Here is a 20,501-nt window from a genome sequence, read left to right as displayed (position 1 = left end):
AGGGCTGCCCTTTTTGGTTTGGGGAGGAGGAGGGACAGGTGGGAAACATTGAGAAAATCATATTGGCTGGATTGGAAGAGAGGAAGAGAGGGAAACCAACATTTCCTGGAAGCCAAGATTGTCAAAACAGGCCTGGCACAGAGCTAGGCATTTTATGTGTGCGCTGGGGCCCTAGGTATCTGCTTGGTCACACTTCACTGGTCTAGGCCTGCCTAAGCCTATAGGTTCGAGGGCCTGGGGAACCTTCTGGAAAAGCTGAAGGAACAAGGAAGGGCATGCCTGACCAGAGAGCAGAACCTTGAGGTCAAACGTGAAGAATGAATGAGTGAAGGACGATGTCTATGATGGTACAGGGTGGGAGGCAGGCAACAATCAGCAAAAACTGAAAGTGCTTTTTCTAAGAACTCGTGAGATCCTGCTCTGGGACTTTTTTCAGAGTATGATAACCAGAGGAGAGGGATGCTCTCTGCCCTCACACAGAGACACCTCACGCCTTTGGCATTGATGATGATGCCCACGAGGGCTTGGCTTGGACAGTGTGTTCTGAGACCGGATGTCCAGGGGACATTCAGGGAGGCAGCTGCTTGCTTGGCAGAGTGGGAAAGTTCATGAGTCCATGGAACACACCTCTGTGGTCTCCCCCAGATCTCTGAATTTGAACCCTGGGATTTGAACCCTGACCCTTGAGCTTGGCTGTTTCTAATGTCTTTATCACCTTCATCTCATTTCTTTCTCCCAATAAAACTGTCACAGGAGAGAATTTCCAATGGCCCTTATCATAGGCCAGGTCTGTCTTCATCTTGTGAGCCCAGGCACCTGGCACGGTCTGTGTAGCCCACAGCCTCTCTGACATGGGGCGACTTTGCAGGTGGACAGCCAAGCTGGCCAGTCCATGAGCCACTTGCCCCTGGGTGGCTGCCCACCTGCCCCACCTTGCCACTCCCTGGCCTCTCTGGGCCGGGGGCCGTTGCCACCAGAGAGGATCCCCCACCCTCCAGGACTGGGTGATTCCAGGAGCAATAAGCCGCTGAGTGCTGTGCCCAGGGCTCCCCTCCCTAATCCCCAGCCTGTCCCTGTTTATCTGATGGCCCCGGGAGGGGTTGTGTGTGGGGGGGGCTGATGAGCCAGTGGGCAGCTGTTGGGCTTCCTGGGCTGGGACGACAGAGCAGTCCAGGGACAGGCCCCTGTCCGGGCTACAGAGGAGCCAGGAGCCATGAGGGCGGCAGTGGGCATGCTCTGGCTCCTGGCCCTCTGGGGGCACCCCCAAGCCCAGGGCTCCTGCCCCTCTCAATGCAGCTGCAGCCTCCACATCCTGGGTGACGGCAACAAGGCCAGGTACGGCACCAGGTGTGTGGGATCGGTAGCCCCCCACCCACCCCTCTCTGTAGCAGCTAGGCTGGGTTGGGAGGGCTGGATGCTGGGCCCCCAGAACATGACTGGGTGAGACCTCCATCTTCTGGGCCCTTGAGACCCGGTGCCCTAGGGGGCTGGTCTGCTCTGCATTGTCCTGCAGCCAGCAGGGCGTGGGAAGTACCAAGTCCCTTTACAAATGGGGGCGGGGGTGGGGCACAAGAGTGACCACTCCAAGAAATCCGTCCTGAGTTCTCTCCCACGATCCTGGTGGCGAGGAACCCTCTGAAGGGCAGGGGAGGTCTCCCCCTTCCCTCTTTCTTTTCCTCTCCTTCCTTTCTTCCTCCCATTCCACCATCCTCCCTATGTCTCCCCAGCCCCTTTTCTCCCAGGCCTCTTCCATTCTCTTGCCTCAGCTCCTGGGGGGTACACAATCACGTCCCAGGTATTTCTTACCACCCCACCCATAATGCGACCACCGGCCTCCTCATGCTTTCCCCACTTTGGGGCTCCTCTGGCCCAGCCCCCAGGAGCCTTGGCCTCAACCCATTTCTATGGGCTCTCTGAAAGCCCAGGAGTGCCCATTCCATGCAAGCAAGCACCCCTCCATCCTCAGCCTTTTCTTTCACTTCTCCAAGCCCCACCTGAGCCCCGAGGGCATCTCCATCCTCTCCTCCTCCCCTTCCGTGGGATGTTCCAAAGTCATTGTGATTTGTGGACCCTCGCTCTTCCCCCATGGCTCACTCTCCCTTTTCTCTCTGGCAGTCTTTACACCATCTTTTCCCTGACATCTTCAACTTATCCACTAATGACCATTACATTTCCTGACTTGCTCAGGGATTTTAGCTCCCGGCGCAGGGCCTTTCCTACCATCTTTTCAACATTTTGGCATTGCATTCTCCCTTTCTCCCCTCGTCTTCTGATCAGGGCAGCAAGTTCTCAGTGTGACTCTTACAATGATCCTGGCAATGGGTGTTGTGTTGACTGGGTGTGAGGGGATGGAGAGAATGGAGAGGCACCCCCAAGAAAGGATACCCCATGTGGTCTGAAAAACAAGAAGAACTCCATTCTTGACCTAAGTCTCTGATGCTGTAACTCATATGGATCAGCAGACGTAAGGATCCTCTCCCCAAGGAAAGTCAGGGCTGAGCCCTGAGCGGGCCAGGAGATAGCCCATGGTGAGGGACAGTGTGACCAGGATGATGAAGAGCCTCTCCTGCCCCTACCTCCAACAGAAAGCACAGGGCTTGAAGTCACACAGCATCGGTGACAGACCTGGTCTTAGAACCCAGCGCTTAATAGAACAAGGTTTAGGAAGTTACTGTCTGGGCTGAGGGATCATTGCAAGGAGCTTGCAGTGCTGGAATACCAAAATTTGTGATAATGGTCAATAAATAGCATTGCACTCCTACCAGTGACAGGCAGAGCGGGTACACAACATGACCTCATTTACCCCCCAAAACCACCCTGTGAGGTGGAGTCTATTACTGGAAACTGAGGAAATAGAAGTTATATAATATACTCAAGGACACATAGCCAGCAAACAGAGAGCCCAGATGTGAATCCAACTGCGGGGCGCGAAGTCCTAGCTCTTAAACGCTTTAATCATCTCTGGTCCCTGAGTCAGGGGAGTCCTGAGGTACCCAGTCTTTGGCTTCCATTTCTGACGCCCGCTGAGATAAATATATATATATTTATATTTATATTTATATTTATATATTTTTAATGAAGATAAGCCAAAGCAGTCACCAAAACTGAGGTATAATTTAACAAAGGAACACTTTTAACACCTCTGTGCCGTGCTGCAATGCACAAAATGATCTCAGGCTTTATGAACACTATTCATTCTTAGTGCACAGCAGGCGGTGTGCGCTGTAATGGGAGATAACAGTTTAAGCTTGAGTCCTTCAGGCCAGTGACGAGACCAAAGGGCCCTCTGGGACCCCCGTGCAAGGGTCTGAAAGCAAGAACCGTCCCCCACCCGCCCGCGAAAGGAAATCAGGAGGCTGCTTGTTCCTGGCCCGTGTCCAGAGCCCACCGCAGCTCGGAGCCTGGGTTCCGGGGTCCGGTGTTCCGTGCAGACCAGGAGGCCTCGTGAAGGGAAGTCCGGGAGGGAGCGGGGGAGGATCTCGGACCCGACGGGACCGTGGCTTCAATGTCCCCCATTTCTGTGACCAGGACGGTGGTGTGCAGCGACCCGGACATGACCCTGCCCCCCGCGTCCGTCCCTCCGGACACCTCCAGACTGCGCCTGGAGCGGACGGCCATTCGCAGGGTGCCCGGGGAGGCCTTCAGGCCGCTCGGCCGCCTGGAGCAGCTGTGGCTGCCCTACAACGCGCTCAGCGAGCTCAGCGCCCTGATGCTGCGGGGCCTGCGCCGCCTGCGCGAGCTGCGCCTGCCCGGGAACCGCCTGGCCGCCTTCCCCTGGGCGGCGCTCAAGGACGCCCCCCAGCTGCGGCTGCTGGACCTGCAGGCCAACCGGCTCTCTGCCGTGCCGCCCGAGGCCGCGCGCTTCCTGGGGAACCTCACCTTCCTCGACCTCTCCAACAACCAGCTGCTGAGGCTCCCGGAGGAGCTGCTGGCCACCTGGGCTCACCTGCAGACCGGGCCCTTCCTTCCCGGCCACCGCACCAGGCTGGTGCTAGGTAAGGGGCGGCATCCTTCACTTGGAGCCACCTTGGGGAGCTTCGGGGCGGGGAGGGGGGCGGGGAGTCTTAGGCAAATTATTAAGCCTCTCTGAGTCTCTGTTCCTTACCTGAAAAATAGAAATCACGCCTGCCTTGGGGGTTCGAGTGAAGATTGGGTGAGAGGCACACACTGGCCGCTTTGGAGCTCAAGCTGCTGCCAGTTCAAATCCCGACGCTGCCTCTTACTAGCTGTGTGTCCCTGGGGAAATTGCTTAGCTTCTCTGTGCCTTGGTTCCCTTCTGTAAAGAGAGAATGATAATAATATCTGTCTCAAAAGGTTGGAGTTGTGGGTAAAAAGACAGCCCTTAGCTCACGGTAGGTACATGTGGCAGGCACAGTCTAGGGGTTAGTAAGTAATGGTTTGGGCCTAAGGCTCATGTCAGATAGACTGGTTCTCTTTCCTCTGTCCTATGAGGGGATGGTGGCAGAGGGTGGGTGGTAGGGAGTGGATGGGTAGTAGCAGAAGAGAGACCTCCTAGCAGGATGTGCCTGGAGCCTTGGCTCATAGGGGGTTCAGTACCAGGGGCTGGAGCAATCTTACAGTGGTTTGGGGCAGCTCCTGCCCTAAGGCCCAGGAGAATCTCAGGAGGAGGGAATATTTAGAGGTCTTACTGCCTGGAAGCAGGGCAGGGAACAGCAAGCCCCATTTCAGCTCCATCCACCCTGCAGACTTTCTCACCTGATAAAGGATAGTGTATAGGATACTATTTACATGGAAAAAATTGGTTATTTGAAAATAAAATTTAACTAAATGCCCTTTAAAATATATATATATGCTTTACAGAAAAAGCTAAAGACTCTTTTGCTCCTTCTTCTGATTCTAATTCCTACTCCCCCTTCTAACAGGTAGCTACTGTTATGTTTATTTGCATGTTCCCTATCTTTTAGAATGCATTTACATGCATATATATATGCACATAGAAATTCTGTCTGTGTTTTGCATAAAATTTCATATTGTATAGAGCATATTGTGTATATTAACCAGCACTAACTTTTTCACTCAAAAATATGTCTTGGACATCTAAGTTACTGCAAATGGATCAATTTCATTTTTTGTAAACTGCATAATTTTCCATAGTAGAGTTATACTACAGTTAATTTAGCCATTCTCCCTTCAATGGACCTTTAGATTGTTTCCATTATTTTACTAACACTTATGATGACACAGAGAACATTCTTGAAAATGCATCCTTGTGCACGCAGACCAATGTTTCTCTAGGATAGGAACTGAAAAGGGGAATCCTAGGTAATGGAGTGTGCACATTAGACATTTTGATATCAGTCTGATAGTCTCCAAGTGGCTGGGCCAGTTCTCACCCCCCACCAGTAGTGCATGAGACCACCCATGCAGGTGTTCTCACTCTGAAAGTACATTGCCTATCAATGTGGGGTCTTAGTTCTAGGTGCTGGGGATAGAGCAGAAAAGAAGATAGATGAAAATCTCTTCCCTCATGAGGCTAATAATGAAAAGGGTTGGAATGTTTAACTTTTGCCAGTTTAAGGGGTAAACCTTTCCCTGTCATTTCACTTTGCTGTTTGCATTAATTCTTTGGGGACTCTGTTACAACAGGTGAAAGCCAGCTAGCTCACCACCACAATGGGGCAGTGATGATTCTTGGGGTGCAGATGTATCATTAAATGCATTTAATCAGTGACACAGGGTAGCAGCTACCAGAGGGATGGGTTGAGGATGGGTGGGGAAGGGAGCTGGCATCCTCCCAGCTAGTGTTCAGAAGGACCTGAGAGTCATGGATGTACAAGCAGATGAATCTAACCCCCCAACCCCAACCCTTGACATTTCCCCTTCCAACTGTATCAAATACATGTATGTAAATAAATCATAAGCCATTGATTCTCAGACATACTATTGAATTTAATAACAGTCTTTGGAGGTTAAAAAGACACCACATTAAATGCATTCATTTCATATTTCAGAAATGGAAACATATAAAAAGGAATTGTGTCGTAGAAGTGAGGACACATGATAGCCCTCTATCTGTAGAAGGTTCTTGGGCAGGGTGGGTACAGTGACCTACTTTCATCTCTATAAAGAAGTTCAATTTTAAAGTAAAGAGGGCTGGATATGACATAGGATTTGATTTCCTGGCCTCCTCACTCCTCCCCTTTTGAGCTTGTGCCAAAGGGACCATGGCCCAGAACAGTCACCCTCATTGCTGGGGTGATGCTGAAAGTGTCACATAAGCTGGGAGGACAGAGGTCAAGGGTCAGGGGTCATGAAACAGTTTGAGAAATGGATTTTGGCATATCGCAGGTATTGCTGAAACTCACTGCCTGACCAGTAGCCTGAAAGGATCAGTCCAAGAATGGCAGCAGGAATTGCCAATTTTGTCAGCATGCTGCATGGCTGACCCAAATGCTTAATGTGATTTATCTTTATTGATGCTTATAGCAGCTCTGAAAGGGAAGTACTGCTATCATTCAAGATTAAGAACCAGCCTAAAGTTCCACAACTAGCGAGGCAAGGAGCTTGAATTGGAGGCCAGTTCTTCTGACTCTGAGCTCAGGACATGCCTTGTCCTCCCTGAGGGGGAAGAGGAGCTGGCCATGGGGAGCTGAATATCGCGTGCTCACCGCTTGCCTCCCTTTTCTCCCCTGCAGGGCTGCAGGACAACCCCTGGGCCTGCGACTGCCGCCTCTATGACCTGGCCCTTTTCCTGGAAGGCTGGGCCCCACATCTGGCCTTCATAGAGGCCAGGCTGAAGTGCGCCAGCCCACGCAGCCTGGCCGGAGTGGCCTTCAGCCAGCTGGAACTGAGGAAGTGCCAGAGTCCCGAGCTCCGCCCGGGGGTGACCAGCGTCAGGTCCCCGCTGGGCAGTGCGGTATTGCTACGTTGTGGGGCCACCGGCATCCCTGGGCCAGAGATGAGCTGGAGGAGAGCCAACGGGCACCCACTCAACGGCACAGGTGTGTGAGCTACAGGGACTGTGCAGGCTGAGTCGGGGGAGGTCGGGGCACAGTGGCTCTCAACCTGTCCTACATGTTCCAGGAGCCACTCTATCCGGGCCCACCCTGGGAGGAACAAGATGCTGCCATTTTGGTGGAAGATACTCTTAGTATATTTAGTATTTAGAGTAAGTGTCCAAGTTGTAATTGTTAAGCCAGTATCACGAGGAGTAATTAACCATATGAGTTACCATCTCTTGAGTTCCTGTGTTAAGTATATTAGGCACACAGTTAAGTATATTAGGCACACAGTGTCATTGAGCTTTAAAGAACAACCTGATTATCCTTCTTGTTTTGTAAGTAAACAGACTTTGAGAGGCTAAATGCTTGGCTTACAGTGCAGAGCCTGTGGTCTTTTTGCTGTGTAGACAGAGATGGTTCATCTCTGGCCCGGGTTGGTGGGATTTGCAGGAGTCACGGCCCACCTATGGGCAGAAAGGGGGTCGAGGAGCAAACATTTCTTAGCGCCTGACCAGAAAACCTCATGTCTCTCGCTACTTTCTTCGGCATCTCCTTCAATTAGGTTGGCAAGTGTTGCTCTAAGACTGAGTTTGAAATCAATTCACAAACAAAACTGGATCAGGATCTCCATTATGTAAAACAGAGTTGAAAATGCTGGGATTGAGGTGGCAGTGGGTCTGGACAGGGTGGTCATGAACTTCCTTCTGGGCCTCTGCCTCATGTTCACCTGATGCACCTAACCCCATACCCCACCCCCCAAGCGCTGTCTGCTGCCCCGAGGAGTCCATTCTGTAGGACTCCAGGGTCCTGAAGAATATTGCTTGACCACCTCAGATTTAGAAGGCAGATCATCTTTAGACTTGGCCTGAACCTAGGTCTCCCCACTTTGAGCCCCGGTGATCTTGATCCCCTTGGCTAGTCTAAGAACAGTTGAATGACTCTCAGTGTTTTCTTGGGATGACAAGGTCTGCTGCATATACAAGAGTATGCACAGTCCAAGGGCTGTGAACTTGGCCCTGGCAAGAAGCTGGGGGCTGATGAGCCCGTTCATTTTCCCACTTACGCCTCTTTCCCTGCAGTGCACCAGGAAGTCTCCAGTGACGGCACGAGCTGGACGCTGCTGGGCCTGCCTGCTCTGTCCCCCCCTGACTCTGGAGACTACATCTGCCAGGCCAAGAACTTCCTGGGAGTCTCTGAGACTGTCATCTCCCTGGCCATCACTGAACCTCAGGCTTCCACGGAACGGAGTGGGAGCCCAGGGGCACTGTGGACAAGTACCGGCGAGGGGGCAGAAGCTGCTGCGTACAACAAGATGGTGGCCAGGCATGTCCCTGACATCCCCAGACCTGCTGTCCTGGCCACCAGGTCCCCTGTGCCCAACATGAAGGGGGAGCTGACCCTCCAGCACTTACAGATGGGGATCCCAGGAGGGCGCTCAAGTGGGCAGGCAGGACGCCAGGAGGCCCGAATGGTGAGGTCTCTCAAGGTGGTGGGAGACACTTACGAGAGCGTGACCTTGGTGTGGAAGACCCCCCAGGCTGGCAACACGACCACCTTCAGTGTCCTCTATGCGGTCTTTGGGCAGCGCAGCATGCGGCGGGTGGTTGTGCCGCCTGGGAAGACCAGCGTCACCATCCGTGGGCTGGTGCCCAAGACCAAGTACGTGGCATGTGTCTGTGTGCAGGACCTGGTGCCCCAGAAGGAGCAGTGTGTCATTTTCTCCACGGACGAGGTGGTAGACGCCGAGGCCACCCAGCGGCTCATCAACGTGGTGGTGATCAGCGTGGCTGTCGTCATCGCCCTGCCCCTCACCCTGCTCGTGTGCTGCGGGGCTCTGCAGCGGCGCTGCACCAAGTGCCCCACGGGGGGCTCTGCCGAGGCCGCGGGTGCCTACGTCAACCTGGAGAGGCTGGGCCACAGCGAGGACGGCTCCGAGGAGCTGTCCCAGCACAGCCTCAGTGAGGCCGACAGGCTCCTCTCGGCCTGGTCCAGCACGGACTCTCAGGTCTTGGGCGCCAGGGGGGGCCGGCGGATCAATGAGTACTTCTGCTGAGGGGGGCACTCCCTCCAGATGCCCGCACACCTGCTGCCGTCCCCTCTCCCTCTGCTCCTCCCACCTGCTTACCCGGACACCCGAGTCCACACTCACCCACTCTTGCCGGCTCGGGTACCTGATTCCTCATACATTTACACGCAGCGACGACTGCTAACTTACTAAGCACTTACGGTGTGCCAGGAAGTGTTCCAAGTGCTTTATGTACATTAGCTTAATCCATTCTCATCACAGCCCTTCGCAGCAGGCCCTACGTGTTCTCCCCATTTTCCTGGAGAAGAAACGGGGGGATTAACCAACTTGCCTGTATCTGTCAGTTTTTTCTGTGTAACAAATAACAGCAAGATCTCAGTGGTATACAGCAACTAGCCCTTATTTTCACACAATGACAGGTCTGCGGGTTGACCGGGGTGGCTCTGCTCCATGAGTTCTATTTGGGGCCCAGGATGGAGGGTCAGTGGTTACTTGGGACAGACTTCTTTCTTGGAGGGGTCGGATGATACCAGAGGAATGAGCAAAAATAAGCGACGTCTCTTAAGTTCTCGGCTTTAGAACTGGCACACTGCCATTGCCGCCCCTATCTTATCTGCCAAAGCAAGTCCCATGGCCAAAGCCAACTTTCACAGAGCAGACAAGGACAGCTCTCCCAGGGAGGTGATGGCGGGGCAGGAAATAGTGTGCCGAGCAGTGGTCTGATCCTACTACATTGTCCACAGCAGCTCTGGAATCTGGACCAGGAATTGGTTCCAGAGTTGACAGTCCTTACCCCTCTCTGGCATCTGGATTACATTTATGCTAGCTTGTAGACACTCACACACGCAACCTCTTTATGTTTTAGCCACATCTCTACAGTCATACACACGCAGAAACACACGCTGTGCTCTCACTGTATACGCTTAGGGATTCTAACGTTTTTTTCTCTGAGTGCCATTCTGCCTACATAATCATCTGATTTTCAATAAATTCTAGAGTTTTGGATGATGCCGAAGAGACTCCTGCTCATTTACTCTCAGAATGTCAGGCTGGAGGAATCTGAGTCTGAGAGATCCTTCATGGTGGGTGGCACAGGACATTCAATGCTGTGGGGCATATAGCTCACCTCTGTCCCCATGTAGCAGCCTTTGTCATTTGACTGAAACTTACCTGGGTTCCTGAAGGTGTCTCAGGGCCTTCCCAGTTATTCGAGAAGCCATTTCAAAGTGGGATTCCTGTTCAGTTTGCTTAAAACTGGGAAAGCGCTGAGATATTGTCTCTGCGCACAAGTGAAGGTGAATGTTCCCAGCAAAAGGGTCAATGTTGTGTCTTGTCTGCAGGACTGAGCTCTAACAAGGGGAGCATCCAGGGTGTTTGGTGCCAAGGCCTTTAGATAACAACTGCAGAAATTTGGGGACAGCAAGTGATCCAAGGCAACTATTTTGCTGGTATCAACTAAGAGGCCCCATATTGTGTTTAACCTTTTCCAGATATGAAACAGTGTGATGGAGTGATTTTTTTTCTTGAAGATTTTATTTATTTATGAGAGAGAGAGAAGAGGGAGAGAGAGAGAGAAAGCGAGCAGGGGGAGGAGCAGAGAGAAAGGGACAAGCAGACTCCGTTCTGAGTGCAGAGCCCGACTTGGGGCTCAATCCCAGGACCCTGAGATCATGACCTGAACCGAAACCAAGAGTCAGACACTCAACCGACTGAGCCACCCAGGTGCCCCAATGCAGTGATTTCTAAAGCTACTGTACTCCCTCTCATATTTACAAAAGACCTTGCAACATATGACCTTACAACATATTTTCCTGTTTTCTCTCATTTGATCTTTACAACAACCCATCATGGAGGCTGAGCCACTTGATTTTACAGATGAAAAAACTGAAGCCCGATGAGTTGAATAATTTATAGAAAGTACTGATTGATTTTCCTTGGAGGGTCTAAGTCTATGATAACTTTCTGCCAGGCTGAGGTTCTTTATTCAGTGTTGTCTCTGCAGTGTAATCTACAGCAGGTTCACTATGGAAATGGATTTTTCCAAGTCATTGAAAACCATAAGAACTCTAAGTCCACCAGTACAGATGAGCATGGAATTTCCATATATGGATATTTTCTGCCCTTCACCTGGAGGGTACATCTGACTATAACTTATGGGCCATAGCCATTGGTAAGAGAAATTATTTGGTTGGAAGATGACAAAACCACTGTCTACATCATGGGTCAACAAACATATATTTTGTAGAGAAAATCAGTAAATAGTTTAGGCTCTGTGACTACTACTCAACTCCTCTGATGGAATGTGAAAGCCGCTGTAGACAATATGTAATTTAATGGGCATGGCTGTATTCCAATAAAATGTGATCTACAAAAACAGGTGGCAGGCCGGGTTTGGCTCCCAGGCTGTAGTTTTCCAACCCATGATGCAGATTTATCAAGGTATTTCTGCTGTTGAGACCCAAGACTCAAGTCTGATTGTTTGATATTTGAGACTGATAGGCACTCCCTAAATTAGAACAAATATAAGTGCAATAGGTGAAATCAACCACCTATTGAAATGGTGAAAATATTTCCTCTAAGTGATTGGCTGAGCCATTCAAGATTGAGAAATTATTGGCCCAAAGACAACTAACATCCAGTTTTATTAAACCTTGTTTGAGGAAAATTCAGGAACTTGAAAGTAAGAATTTGTTAGTATTTATCCAATATCACTTGAATGTGTGTGTGTGAGAGAGAGAGAGGGAGAGAGAGAAAGAGAGAGAGAGGAAGAGAGAGAATTCAAACTTTTCAATGATTCATTAAGACCTACTTTGGTGGTCTGGATAGAATGACCCCCAAGATGGTCAGCCTCCTAATATCCATCTGTCAGTCTTCCTTTGTGTGTTCTGTTTTCCTTGGTTTGCTCTTGTAGAGAAGAACCATCCTGGTTTATGCTCATGAATACTCATGTAACTGGAAAAAAATCAATTCCCATTGTAAAAAAATAAAATGATGTCTGGTTTATATATTGGTCTTTTGGTATATGAGTCTGGTTAGTATAAGTTGGTCCCTGAAAACCTGCTTAGAGTCCAGGGAAAATAATTTCTGGTCTCCCAGTGATGAAGTCCAGTCTCTACCATGGTGATCTTACAGCGTGCTGTCCTTGGAAGCCTTGTTTGGAGGTTGATTGGAATTGTGGCATCTCCATCATGTCTTTTTCTTACTGCAACACGGTTATATTCCTTTTGACCTAGGCTGGGGGTATGTCTGATGTCACTTATCTCAAATTACACATGTAGGTTGCAGGGTACAAAAGGCAAGTAACAGAAATTGCATCCTGGAAAGTGGACTTAGGCTACTGAAATTAGGCTATCATTCAAGGGACTCAGTGAACAGTGTGTTTAGAGGTCTTAGAGCTGGAAATTTTTGTTTTAACTATCATGTAATCCAGTAGAGACAAAAATAAACTTAAAAGTACTTGAACATGTTATTTAATTGCAAAGGCATTGTAGTCAGGATAGATTAGGCTTATGCTATACTAACAATTACCACATTTTGATGGCTTAGCATAGAAAGATTTATCCCTGTTTTTACAGAGTCTCTTGAGTCTGTGGGAAATGTGGATGGAGGGAGGGCTCTGCTCCATTTATTCACTCAGGGACCCAGGTTGGTGAAGACTCCACCACCTGGAATGTCAACAATTGCTGTAACAAGGGGAAAGAGAAACTAGAGAATCATGTAGGGGCTTTTAAAACATTATTTCCTCTAACATTTCATTAGCCAGAATATCAGTCACATAGCCTGCCTATTTCAAGAGAGCTTGGGAATGTAGTCATCTGTGTGTCTATCACAGGCATGTCACAGAGCATGGGTAGCCAGGAAGACATCTCATATGTGGTTGACAGCAGAGGGAGGAGTGAGGGAAGAACACCAGCTTGAGAAAGAGGAAAGATAGCATGTCTGCTTCCTGATATGTCACCTAGTTCTCTAAGCCATCCCGAAGCTCTATTAATGTTGGGGTAGCATTTTCCAAATGAATAGATAGAAAACCATCTTATTAAGGTTCTATTAAGACTAGCCAGGGAACCACCACCAAAAAGCTATTTATATCCATTTGTTTCATAAACAGAGTGACCCCCTCTCCCACGACTATCTCTACCAATAACTCTAAGAGCCAAGTTCCTGAAAACATCCTGCAGGGGGTTGAGGGTGTCATATTCTCAAACTTCTTCCCCTTGTTGTTAAATCTCTTGAGTTTAGGGACACCACTTAACCACTAGTTATTCAAGGTAAATGACATAACCCAGATTTAATTGTCCCAGTCTCTTGCCTTAATTGGCAACACAGCTACACCCCTGTGCCCATATGCCAAATAAGGAAACCAGAAGATGAGGGGGCCAGGAGAGGAGAAGGAGCAGTGCAGAAGTGGCCTGCATAATTCCATAGATGACATGCCAGTGGATGTTCTTCTCAAGCTTTCAGCAAACCGATGGAAGGTTAGGTTCAGCTGGATTCATTGGAAGAAGATAACACAGGATGAACAGAGAAGAAATTGTGGGAATGGAGATCACTTTAGGTCCTTATATTTTGAGGTGAGAAAAATTTACTAGTGGGTTGTGATGCAATGAATTGAATCACATTTTTTCCCAAAAAGCTAGCTTGACAAAAATCTTGGCCAACCTAGATTTGGCAGGAATCACATTTTTTTTTCCATAAAGCTAGCTTGAAAAAATCTTGGTGCAAGTCTCTGGAGTAAGATCAGAGTTGCCCCCCATCAGGCCAAACTAGCTAGGCCCTTGGGTCCTCTTCACCCTCAGTTTTTGTATATGGGTTGCTTTGGGAAGGGCATGATCTCATGCAAGCAATCTTTGCAGCTGAGCATCAACCCATTCCTTGAAGGGGGGCTAGGCTGCACATCATGTCTAGCACAAGCTTTGTGCTCATTGCACTCTCTTTGTTTTGATTTTTACCTTGAGAAGAATTCCAGAGATCTAGTCAGATTGTAGAGCTAGACAAGAAACTTGAACAAATATATCTGGCTTGGATGGAAAGCCTGGAGTGTAATCAGCTTAGTTGGTGACCCATTTCCCCATCACTGGCTAACTACTAAGCGGATTTTCTTCCTTGAGGCCTTTTGTAGGATATAATGTATATCATGAGCCTTAGGGGAGCTCATGGAATGTCACTATTCACCAAGAAGTATCCCAAGTAATAGGGAAGTAGACTTTGCTGCTCTTCAAGAGTCTGTTGGTGTAGGAAGGGAATTAACCTAAGTACTGTATGTTAGGTACTTTATTTTATATAGCCTCAAAGTTTCCTACAAACACTATAAAGTATTTATTAGTTTCCTCACTTTGCAGAGGAGAAACTGAGACTTGTGGAGGTTAAGTGACCTTCCAAAGATCTCAAGACAAGGAAGCATAAGCTAGAAAGAAGACCCCATGGCACAGGATCTATAAAGTTTTGCCCACCAGTGAAGTCCTTGCACCTAGAAAGTGTGTGAAGATGGTCAATAAATATTTGTTGAATGATTAAGAAGTGACAGAGCAAGTATCCAAAATCACATACATCTCACCTTAAAACACAAGTCTCTAATTTTTATCATGTGAAATACACAGCATTCAGGGAAAGTTGTGAGATCCAGGATAAGAAACACACTTTTGCTTAATCAGAAAATGCAATCTTGTGGTTTAACTTCTGCACCGTGATGCTTCTCTGACTCTGCTCATCCATGTGGCAGAGGCAGCTGTCTTAATGCAGTATAGGAATGAATCCATCACATGAGGTGTGGGGAGAAAGCCAGTGACGGGAGTGGTCACATCTTTGTCACCCACCAACTATATTCACTTCTAGAGAGTGGTTGAAAATTTGAGCTTTCAGAAGCCAATTGTGATGGATGAAGTATTAGATGAATTCTGGCCAAATAACCTGAACCACAGTGCTCAGGATAGTATTACCTGCTGGTTTTTCAGATCATTTTGTAAGAAAATGAGGGAAGGCAGTATCAATGCTAAATAGGACAACTGGCTTAGAGTTTGCTTTCCAGACTTAAGAACCAGACAAAGGGTGAATTTTGTGATCTTAGTTAAGAGACATAGCTCCCTTTTCATGGGTTCTTATTGAGCTTGTGATTTGGGCCATAACAGACTTCAGAGCATCCAGGGGCTTTGCCACTGTTGTGCTGACCTACATCACTATGGATTACCAATAATAGGATTTGCCACTCGGAAGCTTGGACTATACTTATTCAAAACTTGCAAGGTAGTTTCTAACAGAGGAATATGGCTTCAGTTTCTCATTATTTCCTGCTAGTTCTGTTCTTTCTGGATTCACATGAAGCTCAGCCATCCTGTCTGCCAGGATGTATCTGCTCAGAGGACAGTTTCGGCAGGTGCGCTGTGCTACCAAGATGCCAGGAGGTCGTAGGGGATGGGCTTTCTTTGGGGATGATGTGGAGTGGGAACAGGCCTAGATTTGGCAGGAAATCAGCAAAATCTCTAGTTGGTGCTGAACTTTGGAGAACTGTGCACTTTTACCAAAATGGGTCTCTTTTATTTCAAGTGAATAACATCTATTTTTTCTTTTAATTCATACATCTAATGCCAGAATAAACCTGATCTCATTCATTTCCCTGTTGTTCACCTTTTTTAAAGATATATTTATTTATTTTAGAAAGAGAGAGAGTGAGAGAGAGCGCATGAGTGGGGGGAGGGGCAGAGGGAAAGAGAGAGATGAAGCAGACTCCCCGCTGAGTGGGAGCTCAGTTCGGGGCTTGATCTCAGGACCCTGAGATCATGACTTGCACGCAACCAAGAGTCAGTCGCTTAACTGACTGAGCCACCCAGGCACCGCCCCCCCCCCCCCCCAGTATTCACCTTAAAGCTTTTGTGGTTTTTGTACAGGGCTCTGCAGTGCATATCTATCTCTTTGGGAAGGATCCCCAGGAACCATCCTGAAGAGTTAAAGCTGTTGAGAATTGAAAATTCACCCTTATTTGAACTGCCCCGAGGGTCCTTCATCAACATGAGCACGTTGGAATACCTTTGGCTTAATTTTAACAATGTCACTGTGATACACCTAAGAGCCCTGGAGCACCTGTCTGAACTGAAAGAGCTGAGACTGGAGGGGAACAAACTCCGTTCAGTACCATGGACAGCATTCCAAGCCACTCCTGTCCTGAGGGTCTTGGATCTCAAACACAACAGGATCGATGCGCTCCCTGAGCTAGCTCTTCAGTTCTTGGTCAACCTGACCTACCTTGATCTATCCTCCAATAGGCTTACAGTTGTATCCAAGAGTGTCTTCTTGAACTGGCTGGCCTACCAGAAACACCTGCAGCCTGGCTGTGGAGCCAAGATTCTCTCCAGCATGGTGCTGGCACTACACAACAACCCCTGGCTATGTGACTGTCGCCTGAGGGGACTTGTCCAATTTGTAAAGTCCATCAGCATCCCGGTCATCCTGGTGAATTCCTACCTGATGTGCCAACGCCCTCTCTCCAAGGTGGGGCAGCTCTTTCATGAAACTGAGCTCAGTGCTTGCATGAAGCCACAGATCTCAACCCCTACTGCCAGCGTCACCATCCAGATGGGACAGAATGTGACCCTGAGATGCCTGGCACGAGCCAGTCCTTCACCAACCATTGCATGGACTTATCCCTTGAGCATGTGGAGGGAATTCGATGGTAAGCCACAGGCGCCCTCTCAATGTATCTGGGGGAATAGTAAGGTCTTACAGCAACAGCAACCTTATCCTCAGTAGGAAGGTTCTGAACTGGGCCAATCGTGAAGTCAGGATGCGGGTAAGATTGGGATGGGCCTGAATTATACCGACCGCAACAGGGAAGTTTCCAAGATAGTGTTCCACTATTGGCATGATTTTAAATGGTTGCTTGCAGATCTCTATGGAATATATATGCATATGCAAATGTATATATTGGAGTTGACTTGACATATTGTATAAATATTATAGATTATATATGAACAAATATGTTCTTTGAGAGTCTCCTAGATGCAAAACACTATTCTGTGTGTTTTTAAATCATAGAATTTCTGACTAGGACTGATTCTAGAGATTATCTATTATTTATTTCCTAAAATTGCTGGAGCAGACTCATCTTGTTTGAAATAAGATTTCCAGGCCTCTGCCCTGTAGATTCAGTTTCCCTGTGTCCAGGGGAGGGCCTGAGAATAATGTATATTAACAAGTGTTCCCTCTTCTCCCCTCCTCCTTTCCCAAGTAATTATTACCAGTGGGCAAGATTGGGAATTCCTAGATATTGACTGAATTTTACACTTCCCACCACTGTGTTGTTCAGACCTTATTGGCTTGAAGTTGTAATCCTGGGACCCTGGGTGAGGAAGCGACCTCCATGGGCCCCACCACAGGGATTCAAACCTGCCTCTCATGTCCTGAAACTCTATGCTCTGTTTTCATACCTCAGCTGGAATCACCTTTAATGCTACCCTGTAGGGTTGGGACACATCACAAGGCCAGGGATAGCCTCCCTTGAGATATCTTTAAAGTTGTCTAGAAGTCAACTAGAAATACCTGGATAAAATATAGTAAAATACAGTGAGTTACTCATATATTTGTTTAGCATAGTGACAAGCCGCTGGAAGATGAAAAAATACCTAAGAAACTGAACTGTTGACTTTTTCCTATCATTTTGATCACATCTTATTGGGTTGAGATTAAATACCAGTGAAGGAGAAATGTAGGATTTATTGTTGTAGCATCTTGAAGAACAGTGAGATGCATGCAGATGTCTTTTTTAATGCTCTGTAGTCAGTTTCTTTGGTACCATGTTATATGTGTTCTTTCAGTAATAACAATAGCTCACACTGAGCACTCACTATCAAACTTAGGGAATGAGTACTATTATCATCCCATTTTATTAATGAGGAAATTGAGGCCAAGAGAATCTAAGCAACTGGTCCAAAACCATATACTTAGTAAGGGATAGAATCCAGGCATTTGGCTCCAGGCTCTGAGCCTCTCTATATCTGGGAGGTAAAAAGGCAGTTCTTTTAAATATTTTTTTAAGATTTATTTATTTATTTTAGAAAGAAAGCAGAAGTGGGGGGAGGGACAGAGGGAGAGGGAGAGAAGCAGACTCCCTGCTGAGCGTGGAACCCAACATGGGGCTGGACCTCACGACCCTGAGATCATGGCTTGAGTCAAAACCAAGAGTTGGATGCTTAACAAATGGAGCCACCCAGGCACCCCCAAAAGGCAATTCTTGAAGCTCACAATAGCACACAGTTGCAAGAGATCTCCTCAAAACCATGCTGTTAGCACAGCAAGGCTTCCGGTGGTTTGGTGGGAGCAGCTAGTGAATTTGGAAGTAGAGTCTTCATAGGCAGAAGAACGAGGTTCCAGATCAGTCACTGTCTCTGAACATCTCTCTTTATGGGCAAGCTGCTTAATCACTCCAATCTTCAACCTCTTATGTGTAAAACTGGGGTACTTACCTTACAGGGTTGCTGAGAGGCAACTACTGGGCACCAAACATATGCTTAATAAATGGTCACTTCCAGCTTAAAAAAGATAACTGGCATTGCTGAACACTGTCCAGCTTGCTATCAGAGACGTGTCTATCAGACCTGTTTTGCTCTCTCTCCCCCAGTGTTGACTTCATCTACTGCAGAAGATACTGCTCTGTCGGAACTCGTCATACCTGCCGCCCACCTGGTAGACAGAGGCAATTACACCTGTGTGGCCTCGAACTCCATCGGCAGGAGCACCCTTGTCATCTCCCTCCACGTCCAGCCCACCCTGGCCCTGACGGCAACCCATACTCCCTCTTTCCCTTCAGATGGCAATGCCTATGTTGACCTGCGGGTCGTCAGGCAGACAGTGCATGGGATTTTGCTGGAGTGGTTTGCAGCGGCGGATGCCCCTGAGGAGAAATGGTTCACCCTCTACCTTGCATCAGATGAAACGCTCAGGAAGGAGGTGGTGCACATCGGCCCCGGAATCAACACATACACTGTGGAGGACCTCCTGCCCGGCACGAAATATGAGGCGTGCCTCAGCCTGGAGGGCCAGCCCGCACGCAGGGGCCGGTGTGTGGTCTTTGTGACGGGCAGAGACCACGGCGAGCTGGAGGGACGGGAGCGCCTGCTGCATGTCGCAGTGGTCCTGTGTGTTGTGTTGCTTGCGGTGCCCGTGGGCACCTACGTCTGCGCAGCCCAGGCCCCTTGCAGCTGCAGGGCATGGGGGCTGCACTGCTGTCCTCAGCGCAGGAAGGCCCCCAGGTGTCCCCGTGCTGCACCGCAGCCCCGGGACCGCTACTACAGAGAGCACATAGCTGTCTGCGAGGATGGCCTGGGCCACAGAGAGGCTGAAGGGGATGAGGAGCAAGACAGAGAGGAAGACTGGGGCTGAACAGCTCAGGCTGGGCATGGTGGGGGGGGGGGGGGGAGTGTGGGCCTTTAGTCCCTAACTCAACTTGGCTTGACCCATTTATTCAACACTCTTTATTGAGCACTTACTCTGTTCTGGGCACTGAACTTGACACAATAATCAGGAAGACACAATTCTTCATGGAAGGGATGCCAGTGGAGCTTTGGCCCGTCTGATTAATTATCTTATTATACATGGTGGCTGGCAATCAATAAATGTTACTCTTTCCCTATATATAGCCCTGTAACAATTACATAGAACATGCCACATGTGCTATCCTGTTGGAGAAAGGTAGAATTCTACGCTTTCTACAGGTGAGGGAGCTGAAACCCACAAGGTATGGTGACTTGTGCAGCGTCACCCATCTAGCTGCTGGTGGAGGCACCGCTCGAGAGAGGCTCTCATTCCACTGTTTCCTCTAAATGTCTGCTCTGCAGTGTTCTTGTGTCTCCTTCAGAAAGTATTCTTCTTCCTCTTACTGGAAACCCCCAATGAGATCACCTAAGTTTGAGGCTCCAAAGAGCTGCCTGGTGGGGCAATGAGAGCCTGGTGGGTGATGTGACCCTTTATTTGTGGGTGTCTGTGTCCCCATGAGCAGTCCTTGGCGCTCCTCAGAGCCTGGTGCCATCAGCACTGAGGAACAGGAGATTGGCTACATCCCAGGGCTTGTGCTCCAATGATTGTTAGAAAGTAGAGTTGCAAGGGCCATACCCAGAAGGAATAGAATCTATATAAAATCATATGACCCTATAATCATTATTATTATCATCTACAAAGGGAGGCTACAGAATCCTGATTCCCACCTAGTCTCATGTGATTCTGAGCTTCAGGCTTATTTTTCCAGCCCTGTGTCCCTAGCGTCTCAGCACTGAGCACAAGTGTTTATTACATGAATGAGGCTATAATCCCCACTCCCTTCCCCTATTAAATGTTTCAAGCTCTCTTATTAAACCCCTGAGAGGTGATTGTCTCCTCTTATCTGGGTGCACATGGAGTGGAGGTTTCCCCGTGAACCCCAGAGAACCTCATTGTCCCTCCAGGCAGCTCTGCTGCTGGTGATCCTTCTCAGGATTTAAACTCACATCTGTCTTTTTGCAGCTTCTCCACGGGCCTGTGGCAGCCTCAGT

General features: G+C 48.7%; 2 protein-coding genes across 2 annotated transcripts; both read left to right on the top strand.

Annotated features, from left to right (window-relative positions):
* Nucleotides 1–1,213: 1,213 nt before the first annotated feature.
* On the top strand, nucleotides 1,214–9,015 carry LRIT1 (leucine rich repeat, Ig-like and transmembrane domains 1). The gene is made up of 4 exons (XM_032423992.1): nucleotides 1,214–1,335; nucleotides 3,529–3,995; nucleotides 6,657–6,962; nucleotides 8,042–9,015. Exons 1-4 carry the CDS (start codon nucleotides 1,214–1,216, stop codon nucleotides 9,013–9,015), a joined length of 1,869 nt encoding a protein of 622 aa, XP_032279883.1.
* A 6,233-nt stretch (nucleotides 9,016–15,248) lies between these two features.
* LRIT2 (leucine rich repeat, Ig-like and transmembrane domains 2) lies at nucleotides 15,249–19,356 on the top strand. The gene is made up of 3 exons (XM_032423564.1): nucleotides 15,249–15,358; nucleotides 15,870–16,651; nucleotides 18,596–19,356. Exons 1-3 carry the CDS (start codon nucleotides 15,249–15,251, stop codon nucleotides 19,354–19,356), a joined length of 1,653 nt encoding a protein of 550 aa, XP_032279455.1.
* The last annotated feature ends 1,145 nt before the right edge of the window (nucleotides 19,357–20,501 follow it).

The sequence above is a fragment of the Phoca vitulina genome, unplaced genomic scaffold (assembly GCF_004348235.1).
Source record: "Phoca vitulina isolate PV1807 unplaced genomic scaffold, GSC_HSeal_1.0 scaffold29, whole genome shotgun sequence".
Classification (NCBI taxonomy): domain Eukaryota; kingdom Metazoa; phylum Chordata; class Mammalia; order Carnivora; family Phocidae; genus Phoca; species Phoca vitulina.
Note: the sequence above shows the minus strand (reverse complement) of the source record. Positions and strands in the feature narration are given on the sequence as shown.